Below are 17,400 nucleotides of genomic sequence, written 5' to 3'. Positions count from 1 at the left end.
CACCAATACCTATACCTCACAGGTTGGTTTTGGGAGTGAAACCAATCAGTGGATGAGAAAGCAATGCGCAGTGCAGTGTCACATGTTAAGCGGTTGGTGTCAGTGGTCAGCCAGCCAGCCATCGCCCCTCTTCTGACTCTGTGCAAAGTTTGAGCAGCACTGATCTAGGCAATGTGAAAACTAGTGAAAAAGTTTAAGCAAGAAACGGCCACGGTCATCTTTGCATTCTGGAAAAATAGCCACAGATATTATCAGTTAACATTATACAAAAATACCAACTACAAGGGTGCCTTGGTGGCTCAGTCGGTTAAGTGTCCAACTTGGGCTGAAGTCATGAGTATCATGTTCCTGAATTTGAGCCCTGCATTGATCTATGTCTCCCTCTCTCTCTGCCCCCTCCCTGCTTGCTCCCTCCCTCCCCCAAAATAATAAACATTAAAAAAACAAACTACAATACAAAACTGAAGTTTAGAGAAGAATCCAGCTAAGATGGTTTCAAATTCACCTAACTGTATTACTGAAGAAGCAAAAGGTTGTTTACAGTTTAAAAGAAAAAAAAAAAAAGGCTAAGAAAAAGTTTAGAAAACGGTTCTAACTGAAGAACTCTCTCATTGTTTATCTGACTAAAAATGGCCTAAACAAAATGCAATGATTACATCCATAACTTATTTTCACGGAAATGAACAGGAAAACATATATTAAATCCTTAAATTTACTTTTTAAAAGTTTACATAAAAAATATTTTAAAAGGGCCTAAAGCTCAGGCAAAATTTTTAATTTTAAAATTACCTAACAAAGCCCCAGGAGTCTATACATTATAAAACTGGCAAACCGCATAAAAATTGTGGCCAGGAATGAATCAATAGATGTCATTAAGGGCCACACCCAAACACTAGAGGGAACAGTGAAAACGAATGCTGGCTCCCGACCACCAAACTCTTAACTGAGAAAAGATTCAAAAGAGAAGGCTGTGAGAATTCCTTCTGCTCAGCATCACCAATTCAACTTTAACAGCTATTCGCTAACATGAACCTGAGAAACTCTTTCCCAGAATCTTAGAAATTCGTACTACTTTAACTTTTCCCTCTAATACCATTTGTATGTATCACGGACGGCTTTCAATTTAAAAACGATTTTTGGGGAACACCAGATTTTAGGACTTTTGCGTGGAGGGACCGCCGCAAAGAAGCGGACTTGTTTTGAAATCGCAAACTGAACCGCAGCCATCCCCATCTTTAAAGAAAAATTCAACGAGAGTGGATTGTGAGAAGCTGCATTACACGACACAAACACAGTATCGATTCTGTGGGAGCCACAACCTCTGCTTGCACCCAAACTGAGAACTGGAATATAAAATATTCTTCTCCTCCCGAGTGAGTCAGTTAAGACGAGATCACAAAGAGGAGCTCCAAAAAGGTGCCAGCTCTGGTGAAGACATCGCGTCACAAAAAAAGCTACTCGGTTCCTTTAAGACGTAGTACTCTGTGATGGAACGTGGCCGAAGTGTGGTAGCAGAGGCTGAGAAAAGCGAGGACTTGGGGCGAGAAGACAAAGGCGGTTGTAGCACCGATCCCCCCTCAGTCACGCAGCCAGATGTGGGCGCGCTCATGAGGACGGCCGACTGGCCTCCAAACGATCGGGAAAGCTGCGAACAACTATTGCACTAGTAAGTACACAGCCACTCGTGAGCTAAACTCGTCCTTTCTAAAATTGCCAACTTCGACTACTAGCTTGCACACAGCCACGACATACGATCGACAAGGCTGGCTTTTACATAGTCACTTGTACATTACTTCCACCTTGGAGTTTCAGCTAGATATTACGGGTTCTTTGTCAGATGCCACATCACTAGCTCCCTAGGAAGGATGGAAACAACAGGTACAGAATAACTCTGTCTTGCCACATGTTACCAGTAGCAGAGATGTATATTTTAGCCCCAAAAGACAGTGGATTCTGCTTCATGTCTTACCAAAATGATCATGGCTATTACCAGGTAGTATCGATACCAGTACTGGGGCACCCGAGTGGCTCGGTCGGTGAAGCATCCAACTCTGGACCTCAGCTCAGGTTATGATCTCACACTTCGTGAAATCAAGCCCCGCATCGGGCTTCGCATGGAGCCCACTTGGGGATTCTCTCTTCGCCCTCATCTGCCCGTCGTCCCCTGCTCACGCTCACCCTCTCAAGATAAATAAATAACTTTTAAAAATACCAGTATTAATTATTAATACCAGACAGAACAAAGGCTATACTTAAAGGTATAAAGTCTAAATGTACAACTTTTATTTAAAAAATTATTTTAAAAACTCAACATGGATCAGAGAGAGAGAACCAAAATGATAAACGGTAAGTACTTGAATATGAAAATCTTTCCATATAAGGTAACTGGTAAGAAGTCAGGAGACAGAAAGAGAATCAGTTTTAACATCTAGGTAGTTAAAAGTTCCCCCGCTGATTTCTCCTGCACATTATTCTTGTCAATTAAGCGGGAGATCCCCTTTGTAACTCTTCGACCTGCAGATTTTATGATCCTGGGAGGCTTGGAGAGCTAAGACGGGGGTTCCTCCAGCACTGACTGTGTGACTTGACTTGGGTAGAAGGCAAATGGTCATTCTTTTTTGAAAATCTGAGAGATCTGTAAAGTCCACGTACTCACTACCCAAAATTACAAGGTGGACTCGTAACTGAGGGCTAAACCAAAGAAACGCAAACCTGAGCAAAATCAGAGGAAAATGGTTAAGTTACTACACAGGTCACTTTGAGAGACGCTAAAGGACCTCAGAATAAGCTTAATCTCATAAAGATAGGATGGCAATAAAAATAAAAGGTTGTATCAGAAAAGCTATGGAGAACTGTATAAGAAATGAAATTGTCATGCAATAATATTGATGTAAATTTAGTATAGCAACTATTCCTCTTCAAGCCCATGTCTTAGAGAAAAGGCTAGGAAGAAAGCAAAACTCTAATACTAATTCTATCCCCAGCAGTGAATTATTTTGGCTTATAATAATCCTACCATCACATCAACAGTTTTTCTAAACAATTCCTTTGGCTTCAGTGGTAATATTCCATGGCATTCAACAAACTAAAATAATATGTTTACCTTAAACTCATTTATAAGTGATTCCTGTTTACAGACAAAATAAACTGCTCTTGTCCCTCATCATATAGCTAGCTTATTCTTTATATAAGAAGCTGATTTATTTAGAAGAGTAGGTAACTGAGGCGCCTGGGTGGCGCAGTCAGTTAAGCGTCCGACTTCAGCCAGGTCACGATCTCGCGGCCCGTGAGTTCGAGCCCCGCGTCGGGCTCTGGGCTGATGGCTCAGAGCCTGGAGCCTGTTTCCGATTCTGTGTCTCCCTCTCTCTCTGCCCCTCCCCCGTTCATGCTCTGTCTCTCTCTGTCCCAAAAATAAATAAATGTTGAAAAAAAAATTAAAAAAAAAAAAAAAAAAGAAGAGTAGGTAACTGATGAAGAGTCATTATCCATATATTTTTATCAGTTTAATCAGCACATACTACCACCGAAACTACATCCATCCATTCAGCAAATAGTCAAATGCTCAACATATGCCAAGCCCCATTCTAAGCACTTTATGTATTATTTACAGCTAAACAAACCATCGTGACAACGAATAAAAGCACACTGGAGTCCAAAAACATGTCCAAGTCATACAATTAAGTGGAGCCACTATCTGAAACCGGAGGTAGTATTTCTAAGCCCTACCCTGTAAAATAAAGGTTAATAATACCCAAAAATACCTAAAAGCATTTGTCCTTATGTTAGATATTTATTACAATTAGTAAAACAAATAATTAATATGGCGTACAGGGCAATATGATTATTTAACAACTGGAACATTTATTGAATGGTAAGAGCTACATTTTTCTGACCTTCCAACCTCAAGTATCATGTAGCACCAAAAAAAAAACAACCCCACTGACAGGATATGCACGAAAAATAGTCTCTAGACATTAACTGTCTCCTAATTAGGTTGATTAATCCAAGGCACTGAAATCAAAGTAAAATTCAAGACTCAAGAAGGAAATCACATTTCATCCAGAAAGAAATTATACACACATAACCACCCTGATTTGGGGTGGCTGAGGGGACCTTTCAGAGGCTGCATGTGATGGGCTGGAATTACAGGATGGGTCCGAGAGAGAGGAAGATAAAGGACCAGGGTAACTTTGGGTTATTTTAGAATGTATGATTTTAGAAATTAGATTCCTTTGTGAAAGTGATTTATGTCATTAGCTCTATGACCTGGTGGCAAATCACAGCTTCTCAAAACTGTTTCTTTATATAATGAGAATATTATGATCCAAAGGCCTTCTCTTCTCAGAAATTACCATTTTAGGGGCGCCTGGGTGGCTGAGATGATTAAACATCTAGATTTCGGCTCAGGTCAGGATCTCATGGTTCATGAGTCCGAGCCCTGCGCTGGGCTCTGTACTGACAGCTGGCTTGGGATTCTCTCTCTCTCTCTGCCTCTCCCCTGCTCCCTCACTCTCTCACTCTCTCAAAATAAATAAACTTAAAAAAAAAAAAATTACCATTCTAAGTATACCAGCTAGGGTTGAATCTCATAAAGGACTAGTTAATCATCTATCACATTATCAATCTATGGAAATATTTTCTACCCTTAATAAAATAAATGCCTTGCACAATTAATTGCCCTTGCACTATTTTTTTTTTTAACACTTACAACCAAAGTGGCTCGATTTTATTGCAGGGACGCTAGGGAGGAGCAGGGCAAGTGAGGGTCTCTGTAGGAACTCCTATTGCTGAGTAGGACTGCCAGGCCCAGGTCTGTCGGGAAGGCAGGAGAGGATCAGCCCGCTTTGCTCCATCTTGGGCCCAGGGTCCAGGCCCTCACTACTTGGGGCCGAGGTAGGAAACAGCTTGTCCTGTTTTTCCCAGGGTCTCCAGCAGAAGATCCACGCTGTGCTCAGAGTTGACGCAAACCTTCCCGTTAGGCAGGTCAATGCCAAACTCAACTCCTCCCAGCTTGTTGAGCACCTGACTGACTGCACCGGAGCAGCCTTCACAGGTCATGTCCACAAACAACTCGTGTTTCAGCATGACTGTGGATGTGGTGGTAGCGACGCGGCGCCTCTGCTGGCTCTCTCCCTTGCACTATTTTTTTTAAAGTTTATTTCTTTATGTTGAGGGAGAGAGAACACACAGGTAGAGGAGGGGCAGAGAGAGAATCCCAAGCAGACTCTGCAACGTCAGCACGGAGTCCAACGTGGGGCTCAATCTCCCGAACTGTGAGATCGTGACATGGGCCAAGACCAAGAGTCAGACACTTAACACTTAATCAGCTGAGCCACCCCAGCCCCCAGCCCCAGCACGATTTAAAAACGTTATTGATTGGGGCACCTGGGTGACTCAGTCGGTGGAGTGTCTGACCCTTAATTTCAACTCAGGTCATGATCTCAGGGTCATGAGTTTGAGCCCCACGTTGGGCTTCATGCTGAGCATGGAACCTGCTTGGGATTCTCTCTCCCTTTCGCCTTGCCCTTCCCTCACTCACGCTGTCTCTCAAATAAATACAAACTTTAAAAAAAGGTTACTGATTCATAACTGTTAAGTCTTGGAATCTAAGTCTTAAACCCCAGCTCTGGTGCCTAACTAAAAAAATGAAGGAATGAAGTAAAAATTTTCACAGAGGCTAATCACCAATGTGAGGGATCCCATAGGTTAGGCTGTGTGACATCACATGGCAGATCAGATCAGTAAGAGCTCAAACTCAAGTTGCAATGCCTATATTCAGGTCCCTACCTTTTTTACTCAAACCTATATCAAATCCCAAACCTCTACAAATGAACAAAAAAAATTTTTAGTAAATTGTACCAGAGGAGTAGAGTGACCCTATGTCCTGGTTTGCCTGGCTTAAGCCTGCTGTCTCGTACGGTTATAATGCTGTCTCTTTCATTCTTAAGAAGTACCCCATTTCTGAAGATATCTAATCATCCTGCAGACACCTAGTCATAGCTCAGAGTATTATTTCAATACTAAAAGTTAAGGGATTAAACTTCTTGCCAGACCCTTTAACAATCATACAGAAGGTGCTAAAACTTTTAAGCATGCACTGACAACCGAAGGTGGGGCCATGTAACTAGTTCTTTCTCTGAACTTCTTCTTTTAAACATCACCTATTTGTCAACTGAATAGATGCAAATTTGGACAACCAACTATAAATATCAGCCTCATTAATGACAAAAAATGAAACCAAAGCATCTTTAGTAACAATACTGACCTAAATTTTAGAGCTTTTACTTTAATACTTTTGCCGCTCCCCTCCTCCTCTATTCAATTATCCTTTCAGATAATAATCCCTTCCATAACTAGTATTTTATGCGTCCCTAACTATCCTAAAATGAAATTAGTAGGTAATATGTCTACACATATTTTTAAAATCTACATTAATATACATTAAGACAAGGGAGAAATAAAAGCAATTTGTAGTAAAACAGTATGTATTTCCCTATGTAAATGTTTATACGCCTAAAGTGTAAAGCATAACACAGCCAGATGTTTGCCTCTAAGAAATCACCATGAATATGAGAACCTTCAGATACAGACTTCCACAGTCTGCACAAGTATCACTAACAGTCTAACCAGTCATTACAAACAAAGTAAAATCTTCTCTTGACTTTTACATAGTAGTTGCATTCTTGGTTAATTTTGTATACATTAAAACCATGGGGGGGGGGGGAGGGAACCCTTTGTGTTTAACTAGTTAATAAAACAAAATTAGGTCTTAGCCTCAGATAATTGTAAAACAATTTTCTACCTAAATGAGTGAGCAGCTGGACATTCATTACCCAAGACTGTATGTCTATGTACTAAGGGAGGTCTAGTGTCACTGAGCTCTGTTCACTCAATGTGCTGCCTTCCCTACACTTGTTCAGAAACAATGAGTGAGTCAATGGTGTGTGTGTGTGTGTGTGTGTATATACACACATATATATATACATATATATGTGTATATATATACATATATATATATATATATATAATAGCCCTATGGGAGCTCATATAAGGAAATAACTACTCTGTTAAGCAACTGGAAGTGTTTCTTTTTTTATTTATTTTTCAAATGTTTATTTATTTTTGAGAGAGAGAGACAGAGCCTTGAGTAGCGGAAGGGCAGAGAGAGAGGGAGACACAGAATCCAAAGCAGGCTGAGCTGTCAGCACAGAGCCCAACACCAGGCTCGAACTCACGAACCGTGAGATCATGACCTGAGCCGAAGCCGGATGGTTAACCAACTGAGCCACGCAGGCGTCCCTACAAGTTTTTCTTGAGGTATCAAGTGACCCGTGTCTTAAAGGGTAAATACGATTTTACAAAAATAGGCAGAAAGCATGGGGGAAGAAGGCACTCCGAAGGAAGGAAGGAGTCTGTGGCACAAAGGTACAATTGCACAAATAGGTGGAAAGTACTGAAGATGGCAATCTTTTCAAAAGAAAAATACAAAAAACTCCCAAATCACAAGAACATTTTTAAAAGGCACCAAATTTCATAATATCCATCATGAATTACGTTCGAACGCCTCAATGGAATGAGTGCTAGATTGATAATCTGGTTCTAGAGTCTGCATCTAGAGCAAGTTCCTTAATTTCATTTCCTCTTCTATAAAACAGGCAAAATAACTACTAGGTACGTACCCAATGGGTACAAAAATACTGATTCAAAGGGGCACATGCAGCCCAATGTTTACAGCCGCATTACCAACAATAGCCAAACTATGGAAGAAGCCCAAATGTCCATCGACTGATGAGTGGATAAAGAGGTGGTAGATATAAATATACATACAGACACACACACACACACACACACACACACACACACACACTCTCTAATATTACCCAGCCATCAAAAAGAATGAAATCTTGCCATTTGCAATGCCATGGATGGAACTAAAGTATACTATGCTAAGTGAAACTCAGTCAGAGAAAGAGAAATACCATATGATTTCACTCATATATAGAATTTAAGAAACAAAACAGATAAAGGGGAAGGAGGAAAAAAAACAGAGGAAGGCAAATCATAAGAGACTCAACTATAGAGAACTGAGGGTTGCTGGAGGGGTGTTTTGGGGGGGTGGTGGGCTAAATGGATGATGGGCATTAAGGAGGTCACTTGTGATGAGCACTGGGTGTTATATGTAAGTGATAAATCACTAAACTCTACTCCTAAAACCAGTATTACACTATACGTTAACTAACTAGAATTTAAATCTGAAACAAAAGCCTAGGTGAAATAAAAACAAAATAAACAAAATATTCACTGTTTTAATAACCTATGCTATTATTAAGGCATTAAATCAAAGAGCAATCCGTTAAGCAGGTCGACCTCTAGATAAAAACGTTTTCTTGCCATTTTTCATTCATGAAATTCTGCATATGGCATGTTAAGCATGTAGCACAGTGCCTATCACACAGTGAGACTCATTCCTTGTCCAATGAGCCCAGGCCACAGCACAGAAGCATGCCGAACAGGTGCAAGAGCAACAGGATTTCGCGCACAGGACTACCTTAAAACGGTGCGGTGCGCACTGCTTTTTCTAATTCTTTATTTTCATCAAAGTAATAACTGCAAGAGTTAACCACCCTCTGTTATTCCTACAGACAAATAATAGTCTTGCTATTCTGTTATTTCACGGTTTTGCTCCTTCAAGGAAACCTTTTCCTTTTTTTTTTTTTTTTAAATCATGACCTCATACTAGTATCTCCAATTCAAATCAACACCACAGGATTCTTCCTTATTTGTATCTTCTCTTCACACACAAGACGACTCTGGTTGCCATTAAAATAAGAGGGAACGCATGTACAACCCAGAAAATTCAAAAATGCTAAATAAAGTTTCTCTCCCTCCCCTGGGTTCTTAGCCATCCGGTTCTTTCCTTCCTCCAGTTTCTTATACATTCTTCCAGATATTTTTTACATATTTAAAATCCATGTTCCCCACCCCGCTCATATCAACACACTACACACTATTCTGTACCCTGTTTTTATCTCCATATAATCCCTCTGAGATCATTCCATATCCATATATTTAAAACTGCACAGTAGTACACTAAAGGGGCATACTATAAATGTTTAAATACTCTCCACTGATGAACATTTAAATTGCTTCAAATCTTTGGATATTTCCAACAGTGCACAAAATGTACACTTGATCCTTAGGATAAATTGTTAAATTGTCCTCCCTGGAGGTGATTTCAATTTATTAAAAAAAAAAAAAAAATTTTTTTAATCTTTATGTTTTGAGAGAGAGGGAGACACAGAATCTGAAGCAAGCTCCAGGTTCTGAGCTGTCACCACAGAGCCTGACATGGGGCTCAAACTCATGGACTTCGAGATGATGACTGGAGCACAAGTCGGATGCTTAACTGACTGAGCCACCCAGGTGATTTCAATTATTTATAATCTCACTAGCAATGTTATTAATGTTTCTCTCTCTCGATATCCTCTGAACCCAGGGAACATTCTTTTTTCTCTTTTCCAATCTAGTAAGGGGAGAATAGATTATTATGCTTCTGTTTGCAGTTTTCTTGATCATAAATGAAGTAGTTGTGTATCCTTTTCTATTAACACTCTATTTGTGTCCTTTGCCATCTTCCTGACTTGTAAGAACTCTTCATACGTTAATGGATTCATTTCCCAGATGTATCTCATATAAGTTTCATGTATTTAAAGACTGGCAATTAAATGGCATTTATTCATATTTTCTATTACATTAAGCCATATATAATATAACCAAAATACTTCTCAGTATGAGAAGTCTAAGTTAACATGACTATTCAATTTTAGCCCAAATAAAATACAAGGACAGAAGATTTTTAACTGAAATACAAGTCTGAATGTGTGTTTAATGTACTGTCTACTGACCACATGAAACGGTTACACATTTTAAATGTTACTTGCAGAGCAGTACCGCAGATTAAAATACACACACACACACACACTCATGCACTCTTAGTATGGTGGAGTGGAGTACTTAAGAAATCTCTGACTCACCACCTTAAAATAGATGGGCAGAAAAGGCTCTGATTCTGGCAATACAGTGAGACTGAACAGACTTTCCCTTCTAAAAATAATCAAAATGCTAAATAGAAGCAAATAAAATAGAAAAACTACAAGAGCTCCAAAAGAAAAAAGGAGACATCGAAATGCTGGATAAGATGAAACTAAGAGCAAAAAGTCAAGGTTTGTAACGCAAGGAGAGTGGTGTGTGCCAGAACTGGGGACCCTAGAAAAACCTATCAATGCTGAAAGGTAGCAAGAAAGCTATTTCCTGGGGTTTTCTGGCAGGTGGGTGCGGTGTCCCATAAAACACTGAAACTCAAACCCACGTCTGTGCAGGTGCTATTTATTTAGATTTTTATTTCATGCACAATGTGTGAATCCACGAGCTGAAAATGTATGTCAAAATGAGCTGAAGCTTAGTGTGCCCAGAAGAAACAAATCCCCAAAAGCACTGACTGTGTAAAGCTACTTCTACAAATGCAAGGCACAGCCACAAGTTCCATGGAAAAAGCTACATCCATATTATTAAAAACAACAGGGGCTCCTGGGTGGCTCAGTCGGTTAAGTGTCTGATTTCGGCCCAGGTCATGATCTCAGGGTCCGTGAGTTTGAGCCCCGCGTCGGGCTCTGGGCTGACAGCTCAGAGCCTGGAGCCTGTTTCAGATTCTGTGTCTCCCTCTCTCTCTGACCCTCCCCCCTTCATGCTCTGTCTCTCTCTGTCTCAAAAATAAATAAACGTTAAAAACAACACAACAAAGCTACTCAAGGGACAGATCCACTCTACGGGATCAACACGCAAACAAGGGATGGTTAGAACCCGAAGAACTTAAAAAAACGACAGTGTGTAATAAAACATAAAGTAAGTATGATAAATATTTATTTAGAAAGAGAACATGTGCATGTGTGACAGCAGGAGAGGGGCAGAAAAGAGGGGGGCAGAGGATCTGAAGCAGGCTCTGTGCTGCTGACAGCAGAGAGCCCAACGAGGGGCTTGAACTCACAAACCATAAGATCATGACCTGAGCCGAAGTCAGAAGCCTCATCAACTGAGCCACCGAGGCGCCCCTAAAATAAGTATGTTAAAAATGATTCAAGACCTACATTTTAATAGTTATGGATCAAACAGATGATGCCCAGGACTAGCTTCAAATGGAGGCAGAGGAGTGTTTCTGGTGGGGATATAAACAAAACAGGATTCCTAATTGTTAAAGCTGGGAAATGGGTTATTACAACATTCTCTTTATCTTTGTAGAAGTTTGACACTTTCACTTGATTCAAATAAGCAAAAATATTTTTTTAAAAAAGGGGGGAGGGAACAGAAGCTAGGAGGAAGAACAGGATACAGTAAATTAAGAAAAGACAGCCTGGAAGTGAGGGAAGAGGGGGAAAGGTTTTTAGAACTAAAAAAGAGAGAAAATTAGTAAAACGGAAGGCTTACTTTAAGAAACTAATCAAAGCAGAGGACAAATAACTACCAAGATGAAAAAAATTATGGATAAGTCTATAGATGCAAGTAGAATTCTCCAGAGATGCCTAAAAAATGATGTTTAAGAGAACATGTGATACGAATTCCAGAGAAGGGAAAGAATGAAGAAGAGATGCTATTCAGAAATAAGGCTGAGACTCTCCCAGTTATAACATAAAAGACACCATCTTCAGAGTAGGAAAGTACACTGAACCCAAGCAAGATAAAATGAACAGAAATTCATACCTAGACCAGCACGGTAAGATGAAGAATGCCAAAGACAAGAAAATTCTCAGAAGCAACCAGAGAAAGGACACGTTACCTATCAAGGAAGAAACAACAATATGACCGACAGGCTGATTTTTCATCAGAAAACAATCAAGTATCTTCCAAGTGCTGAGAAAAACAACTGTCAGTCAGAATTCCTCAACCAATTAAAGTACCATATAAAAGCAGGTGCAAAATAAATGATCTATCAAAGAGAGAAGTTCCCACTCAGACCTTTACTGAAAAAACCCTTTTGGAGTGGGAAGGAAGAAATAATGGAATAAAAGAGAAGTCACCAGTTAGAATAATTACAGTAACTGAAAAATTCTTGGTCTTAATCTGTGAAGTTTCCACTTTCCTAAAACCGTAACAACACAAAATTATTACAACATGTTGAATAGCAATACACGTGTGACACCTCATGTTCGCAGAGGGTTGTATTGGATTATTTAGAAATACAGAACTTCTTTTGTACTTAGCATGTGCAAAGAACTGAGTTGGTTCTAAAAAGGACATGTGTCTCCCAACCCTCTTTTAGAGGATTATCTACCTTTTCTTAGAAGTTTACTTATTTATTTGGGGGGGGGAGGGGCAGAGAGAGAGAGAAAGAGAGAATCCCAAGCAGGCTCTGTGCTGTCAGCACAGAGCCCAAGGCTCCATCTCACGTGAGATCATGACCTGAACTGAAATCAAGAGTCAAGAGCAGGAGGCTTAACCAATTGAGCCACCCAGGAGCCCCTACATTTTTAAGTACGGTTATCTTTTTTTTCAACAAGCGTCTGCCTTTTTGACTACACTTTCTAAAATCTGACAAGTATTAATTTGCTACCAAGAAGAAAGGTTTCATTAGAATAATCAAAGATCTCAAATATCTCAATAGCTCACTACCATTTTAAGGTAACTGACAAGGTGTGGGTTCATTTGAGGTATTTATTGGCATGATTTTAACCAACATCTACATGCTAATGACCCACAGATTTGCCCTTTACCTATTTGGGCAATTAACATTTCCACTTCTAAACCTGTCTATTCACCTGTGAAACAGAGTTAATGCCAATCTCTATTACTCCACTGGGTTGTCATGAAGATTAAGTGAGTTCATGCAAATTGATCCAGAACACTATGTGACACATAAGCCTCAATGACCATGTACGACCACACGTATTTTTCTCTCACAACCAGACTGAGCGAGCACTCCTACGCACACATGCGCACGCACACACACAAGTCCCCCTGGACGGGCCTTTGAGACTTTAAACTTTACACATTAAAAAAAAAATTAAATTTGCCTTGCTAACACAGTCTACTGTTGATTCTCTTCCCCTATTCAATTTTCTTAGCAAAAGCACCTGGTTGCCCTAGTTAGAAACCTGGGTGTTGGGGCGCCTGGGTGGCGCAGTCGGTTAAGCGTCCGACTTCAGCCAGGTCACGATCTCGCGGTCCGTGAGTTCGAGCCCCGCGTCGGGCTCTGGGCTGATGGCTCGGAGCCTGGAGCCTGCTTCCGATTCTGTGTCTCCCTCTCTCTCTGCCCCTCCCCCGTTCATGCTCTGTCTCTCTCTGTCCCAAAAATAAATAAACGTTGAAAAAAAAAATTAAAAAAAAAAAAAAAAAAAAAGAAACCTGGGTGTCATCCTAATGCTTCCTTTGGCCTTACTCCCCAGGCCCTCTGGTATTTAGTCACCTAAACTCATGGATGTAATTTTACCTCAGTCAAGACTTCATTTGGAAACCTCAGACCAATAAGCATTGTATACTTTGGGAACATATATCTCCCTCTCCTTAACTATACACCACCGAAGGCTTTATTTTGTCTAGATTTGATACAAAACTTTGTATAGCAAATTAATAAAAATGCAAAACGCCTGTAATCTGACAGTATGTAAAATAAATATATTTTAAAAATAAGGAGGAGTCGATCAGAAAGAACAGAGAGAGACATGGACACAGAAAAGGGACAGACACGGAAGAAAACAATCCAATATATTGCCTAAGGAGTGTGAATTATAGTCCATCAACCCACCGACAAACCCATGCCCTGCCGTGGAGACGATGGCCATTATACACCTGAGCAGCCACGGAACTCATCAGGAGGCCACATTTACTAAGCAATTTCCTGACGATGACTTGATTCCTATGTGAGTCTATCTGCCCACTGAAAGAGAACACACTGGTCATGCCAATACAAGTACTGCAATCTTTGTGCCAGTTATTCCTCACTGTAAACGAATAATGCTCTTGGTTTTTTCCTTTTAAGTGTATTTATTTTGAGAGAGAGCAAGCAACTGGGGGAGGAGCATAGAGGGAGGGAGGGAGAGAGAGTGACTCCCAAGCAGGCTCCTCACTGTCAGTGCAGAGCCCCACTCAGGGCGCAAACCCACGAACCACGAGATCATCGTGACGTGAGCTGAAGCCGGACACTTAGCTGACGGAGCCACCCAGGCACCCCAATGTTCTTGGTTTTATACACCAATCACATTGAACTTGATTGGTGTGGATCTATCCCTGAAGTGTGTTTGAGTCCACAAAGCTAAAGGCCATACTCTGAAGTGCACAAAACTCAGGGAGGTAAGGCAACCAACTCCTTCTACCAGCCCATCCACACTCCCAACTTCTCTGGAGTGTTATATGGTTGAGCGTCCTCATACATTTATAAACATGAGTTTCTACTAGACCTCAAAATGTCCTAAACAGAAGTAAATGTCTTTCCAAACCTGTTACTATACTTACAGTCCTTATTTCTACTCATTATTCCACCATCCTCCTCCCCCTCCTAGCCACCCAGGTCCAGGTCCATCAGCACTGCCCTTGACTTTCACTCTGCTTTTCTCATCCTACCACCAGCCGTCAAGCCCTCTCTGCGTCTACATGTTGATCTTCTCAAGCCTCATTCCTATTTCTATCATCCAAGTTAACCGTATCATTTCACCTCAACTAATCCAATCACCTAACTGATCTATCAGGCTTTAGGGCTGTCTTTCTCTAATCCATTTTATAGCCTGCTGCCAGATTAACCTTAAATTCCATTCTGGGTATATTAATAATCCCTTGCTCAAAAATCCCAATGGCCTGCTGAAGAAAGAATAAATTTATAGCCTAGCACTCACCATCCTCCAGAATAAGACTCTAACCTATAGATTTCAACTAATATAAATGGTAAAGAGATACTGAACCTCTCAGCAGCAGGGTGAGCTGGGGGGGAGGGGGGGAATCCATTTTCCCCAGTGTGTCATATAAAGATGGTTTTTCTGTGTACCATAACACAAGAACATTTGGGAAGCACTGTCCTGACTGAGGCCCAACCTTATTTCTATGATTACCATTCCTGCAACAGCAGGAAGAGCAAGCACCGAGCAATAATGAGGCACCTCCCATGTACCTGAAGCCAAACATATCGGCAATAATTATGTTAGAAGCTGGTAACACGGCAGGTACCGGGGAGAAAGTGAAAAAGCAAACACCAAGTAATCTCCAGCACTAGTGACAAGGTACTTGGGTCCATGAACACAGTCTTCCAAAACCAAAGCACCTATACCAAGGCTGGATGCGGCAGGTGTCAGAGTAACTGGTCATTAAGATCATCTAACTATCGCCTTTTGTTGATTTCTGTGCTCACCAGGCAATTTCCTAATGCTGAATTTGGTTCCTCCTGTAAACTGGTCTGTAGGCAATTAACATTATTCTCTGATCGATTTACAGTTTTTGCAGTTCCACTCTCAGACTGCCAACAAATGAGACACGGAGCCCAAAAGGCCAAGGGGACGAACCCTGGGCCATCAATGTCCACTATGCTTTTACTCATCTGGTGCCCCTGACAGACAAACTCTTCCTTATCCTGATTTTGGTGGCAGTGGGGAATCCTTGCAAAACTGTTATTGGGCCATCATAGCAACAGTTACTATTTATTAAAAGTCATATAAACCCAGGGCATTCATGAATGTGCACATGCATTCTTGGGAGAAAGAGCTGACTGTAGTGTTAAACTAAAATCCAACTGTATTCAAACTTTTGAAACATAATTCTAAAAGTAACAGACCTAAAATCCAACACTGGCTGAGATATTTGTCAAATTAAGAAATCAAAATAGTATGATTTCCGTCATGACCAATTGTTCTCATAGAAAACCGATATGAATTCTTCAGACCCAAAGGGATATGTGTCACTATAGTTATAATAAAAGCAAAAAGTAAGCCAGAGTGGTCCAAGCAGTCAAGCAGTTGATTATTTTTGTGGGCAAAAGAAAATGAGCTAGAAACCAGAGAATAAACAGGCAAGGGGAAAGGCAGGAAAAAAAACCCCAGAGCTCGCAATAAAAAGAAAAAAACTTTACCTATCTTTCTGCCCCAAATATTTTAAATTCTTTCTCCTGGTCCATCAGATCTCCAGCCACCACCATCCCGTGAATGAGGAAAAATGATTACCAGTGACAGTAGTCTTGCTATCAACACCTGCTACAGCACAGTGGTGCTTTTTTTAGGGGCCAAGATGGCCTTTTGATGAACACAGTGCACCTCCTCTGCTCCCCTAAACAATTAGTACTTTAGAAAACCCCAAACCAATAAAATGTTCTTGTAGAAGAATGTTCATCCTATCTTCTAACTCACCTACACAGCTGTCACCACTATGGTGGTGAAGACACATAATAAAGTTTTAGCCTCTAACAAATGTTGGGATGTGTGTGAACTGCCATGTGCGCATAGCAAAGAAAATGCACAGTCTTTGTACTTCGCTTCACACAAAGCAGCAGAGCCAATCCACGTGTTAGAAACAAATGTAATGCCCAGTCCTTCATCTCTGACCTGTCTGCTGTTTCCTCACATTTTAGCAGCTGGATGCTGAGCTGCCTTAACAAGGAATGGTATACCTTCTGTTCAAAGATTCTCAACTCTCTGGCCAAGACATACAGGTTTGGAATGACAGTTTAATACATCCAGCTGGTAGTACTAATACTACTTTCCAAATGTGTCAATCTGCATAAGAAACAATGACACATACACAACCACAACTTACCAACATTTAAATATCAGCGCTACTAAAAGAACCAAGGCTAATACCAACATCTATACTTCCTTCCCCTTAGAAAACTATGCAATTTACTGATATGAAACTACTCTAGCCACTGATTTGCAAATGAAAAGAAAAATGATAGTGAGAAACAAGAGGTTTCCTTAAAAGGAATACCAAAACAGGGGCGCCTGGGTGGCTCAGTCGGTTAAGCGTCCGACTTCAGCCCCAGGTCATCTCACAGTTTGTGAGTTCGAGCCCTGCGTCGGGCTCTGTGCTGACAGCTTGGAACCTGGAGCCTGCTTCGGATTCTGTGTCTCCCTCTCTCTCTCTGCATCTCCCCAGCTCATGCTCGCGCTCTATCTCTGTCAAAAATAAATAAACTTAAAAAAAAAAAAAAAAAAAAAAAAGGAATACCAAAACAAAACAGGAAGTCAAATCTTAAGTTTGGTACTGACAGACATCTTGATCTCTAATACAAAGCATGTTCTAGTAATTAAAATCAGGTCAAAACTGCCTTGCTAGCTTAGTATATGGGTCAAGTTTTAAGATTTCCTAGGAAAACTACTAAAAATAGTTCATAGCTTATACTATTGAAGACACCGGTGTACTTTTATACAAACT

General features: G+C 40.6%; 2 protein-coding genes and 2 long non-coding RNA genes across 4 annotated transcripts in view; 1 reads left to right on the top strand and 3 right to left on the bottom strand.

The window, feature by feature from the left end:
- Positions 1-17,400, bottom strand: part of YWHAQ (tyrosine 3-monooxygenase/tryptophan 5-monooxygenase activation protein theta) — a 40,111-nt gene that overhangs the window by 7,864 nt on the left and 14,847 nt on the right. The gene's annotated exons all lie outside the window — the stretch shown is intronic.
- Positions 730-3,974, top strand: LOC122497489. The gene is made up of 2 exons (XR_006301129.1): positions 730-3,216; positions 3,464-3,974. It is a non-coding gene; the product is annotated as an uncharacterized LOC122497489 (long non-coding RNA).
- LOC122497486 (copper transport protein ATOX1-like) lies at positions 4,708-5,236 on the bottom strand. Its single transcript, XM_043604581.1, has one exon. The coding sequence runs from the start codon at positions 5,083-5,085 to the stop codon at positions 4,879-4,881; it is 207 nt and encodes a 68-aa protein (XP_043460516.1). The 5' UTR covers positions 5,086-5,236; the 3' UTR covers positions 4,708-4,878.
- LOC122497488 lies at positions 8,675-17,056 on the bottom strand. The gene is made up of 2 exons (XR_006301128.1): positions 13,396-17,056; positions 8,675-13,145 (listed from the first exon to the last, which is right to left on the bottom strand). It is a non-coding gene; the product is annotated as an uncharacterized LOC122497488 (long non-coding RNA).

Source organism: Prionailurus bengalensis, chromosome A3 (assembly GCF_016509475.1).
Source record: "Prionailurus bengalensis isolate Pbe53 chromosome A3, Fcat_Pben_1.1_paternal_pri, whole genome shotgun sequence".
Taxonomy (NCBI): Eukaryota; Metazoa; Chordata; class Mammalia; order Carnivora; family Felidae; genus Prionailurus; species Prionailurus bengalensis.
The sequence above is the reverse complement of the archived record's forward strand: the minus strand, read 5'-3'. Positions and strand labels throughout refer to the sequence as shown.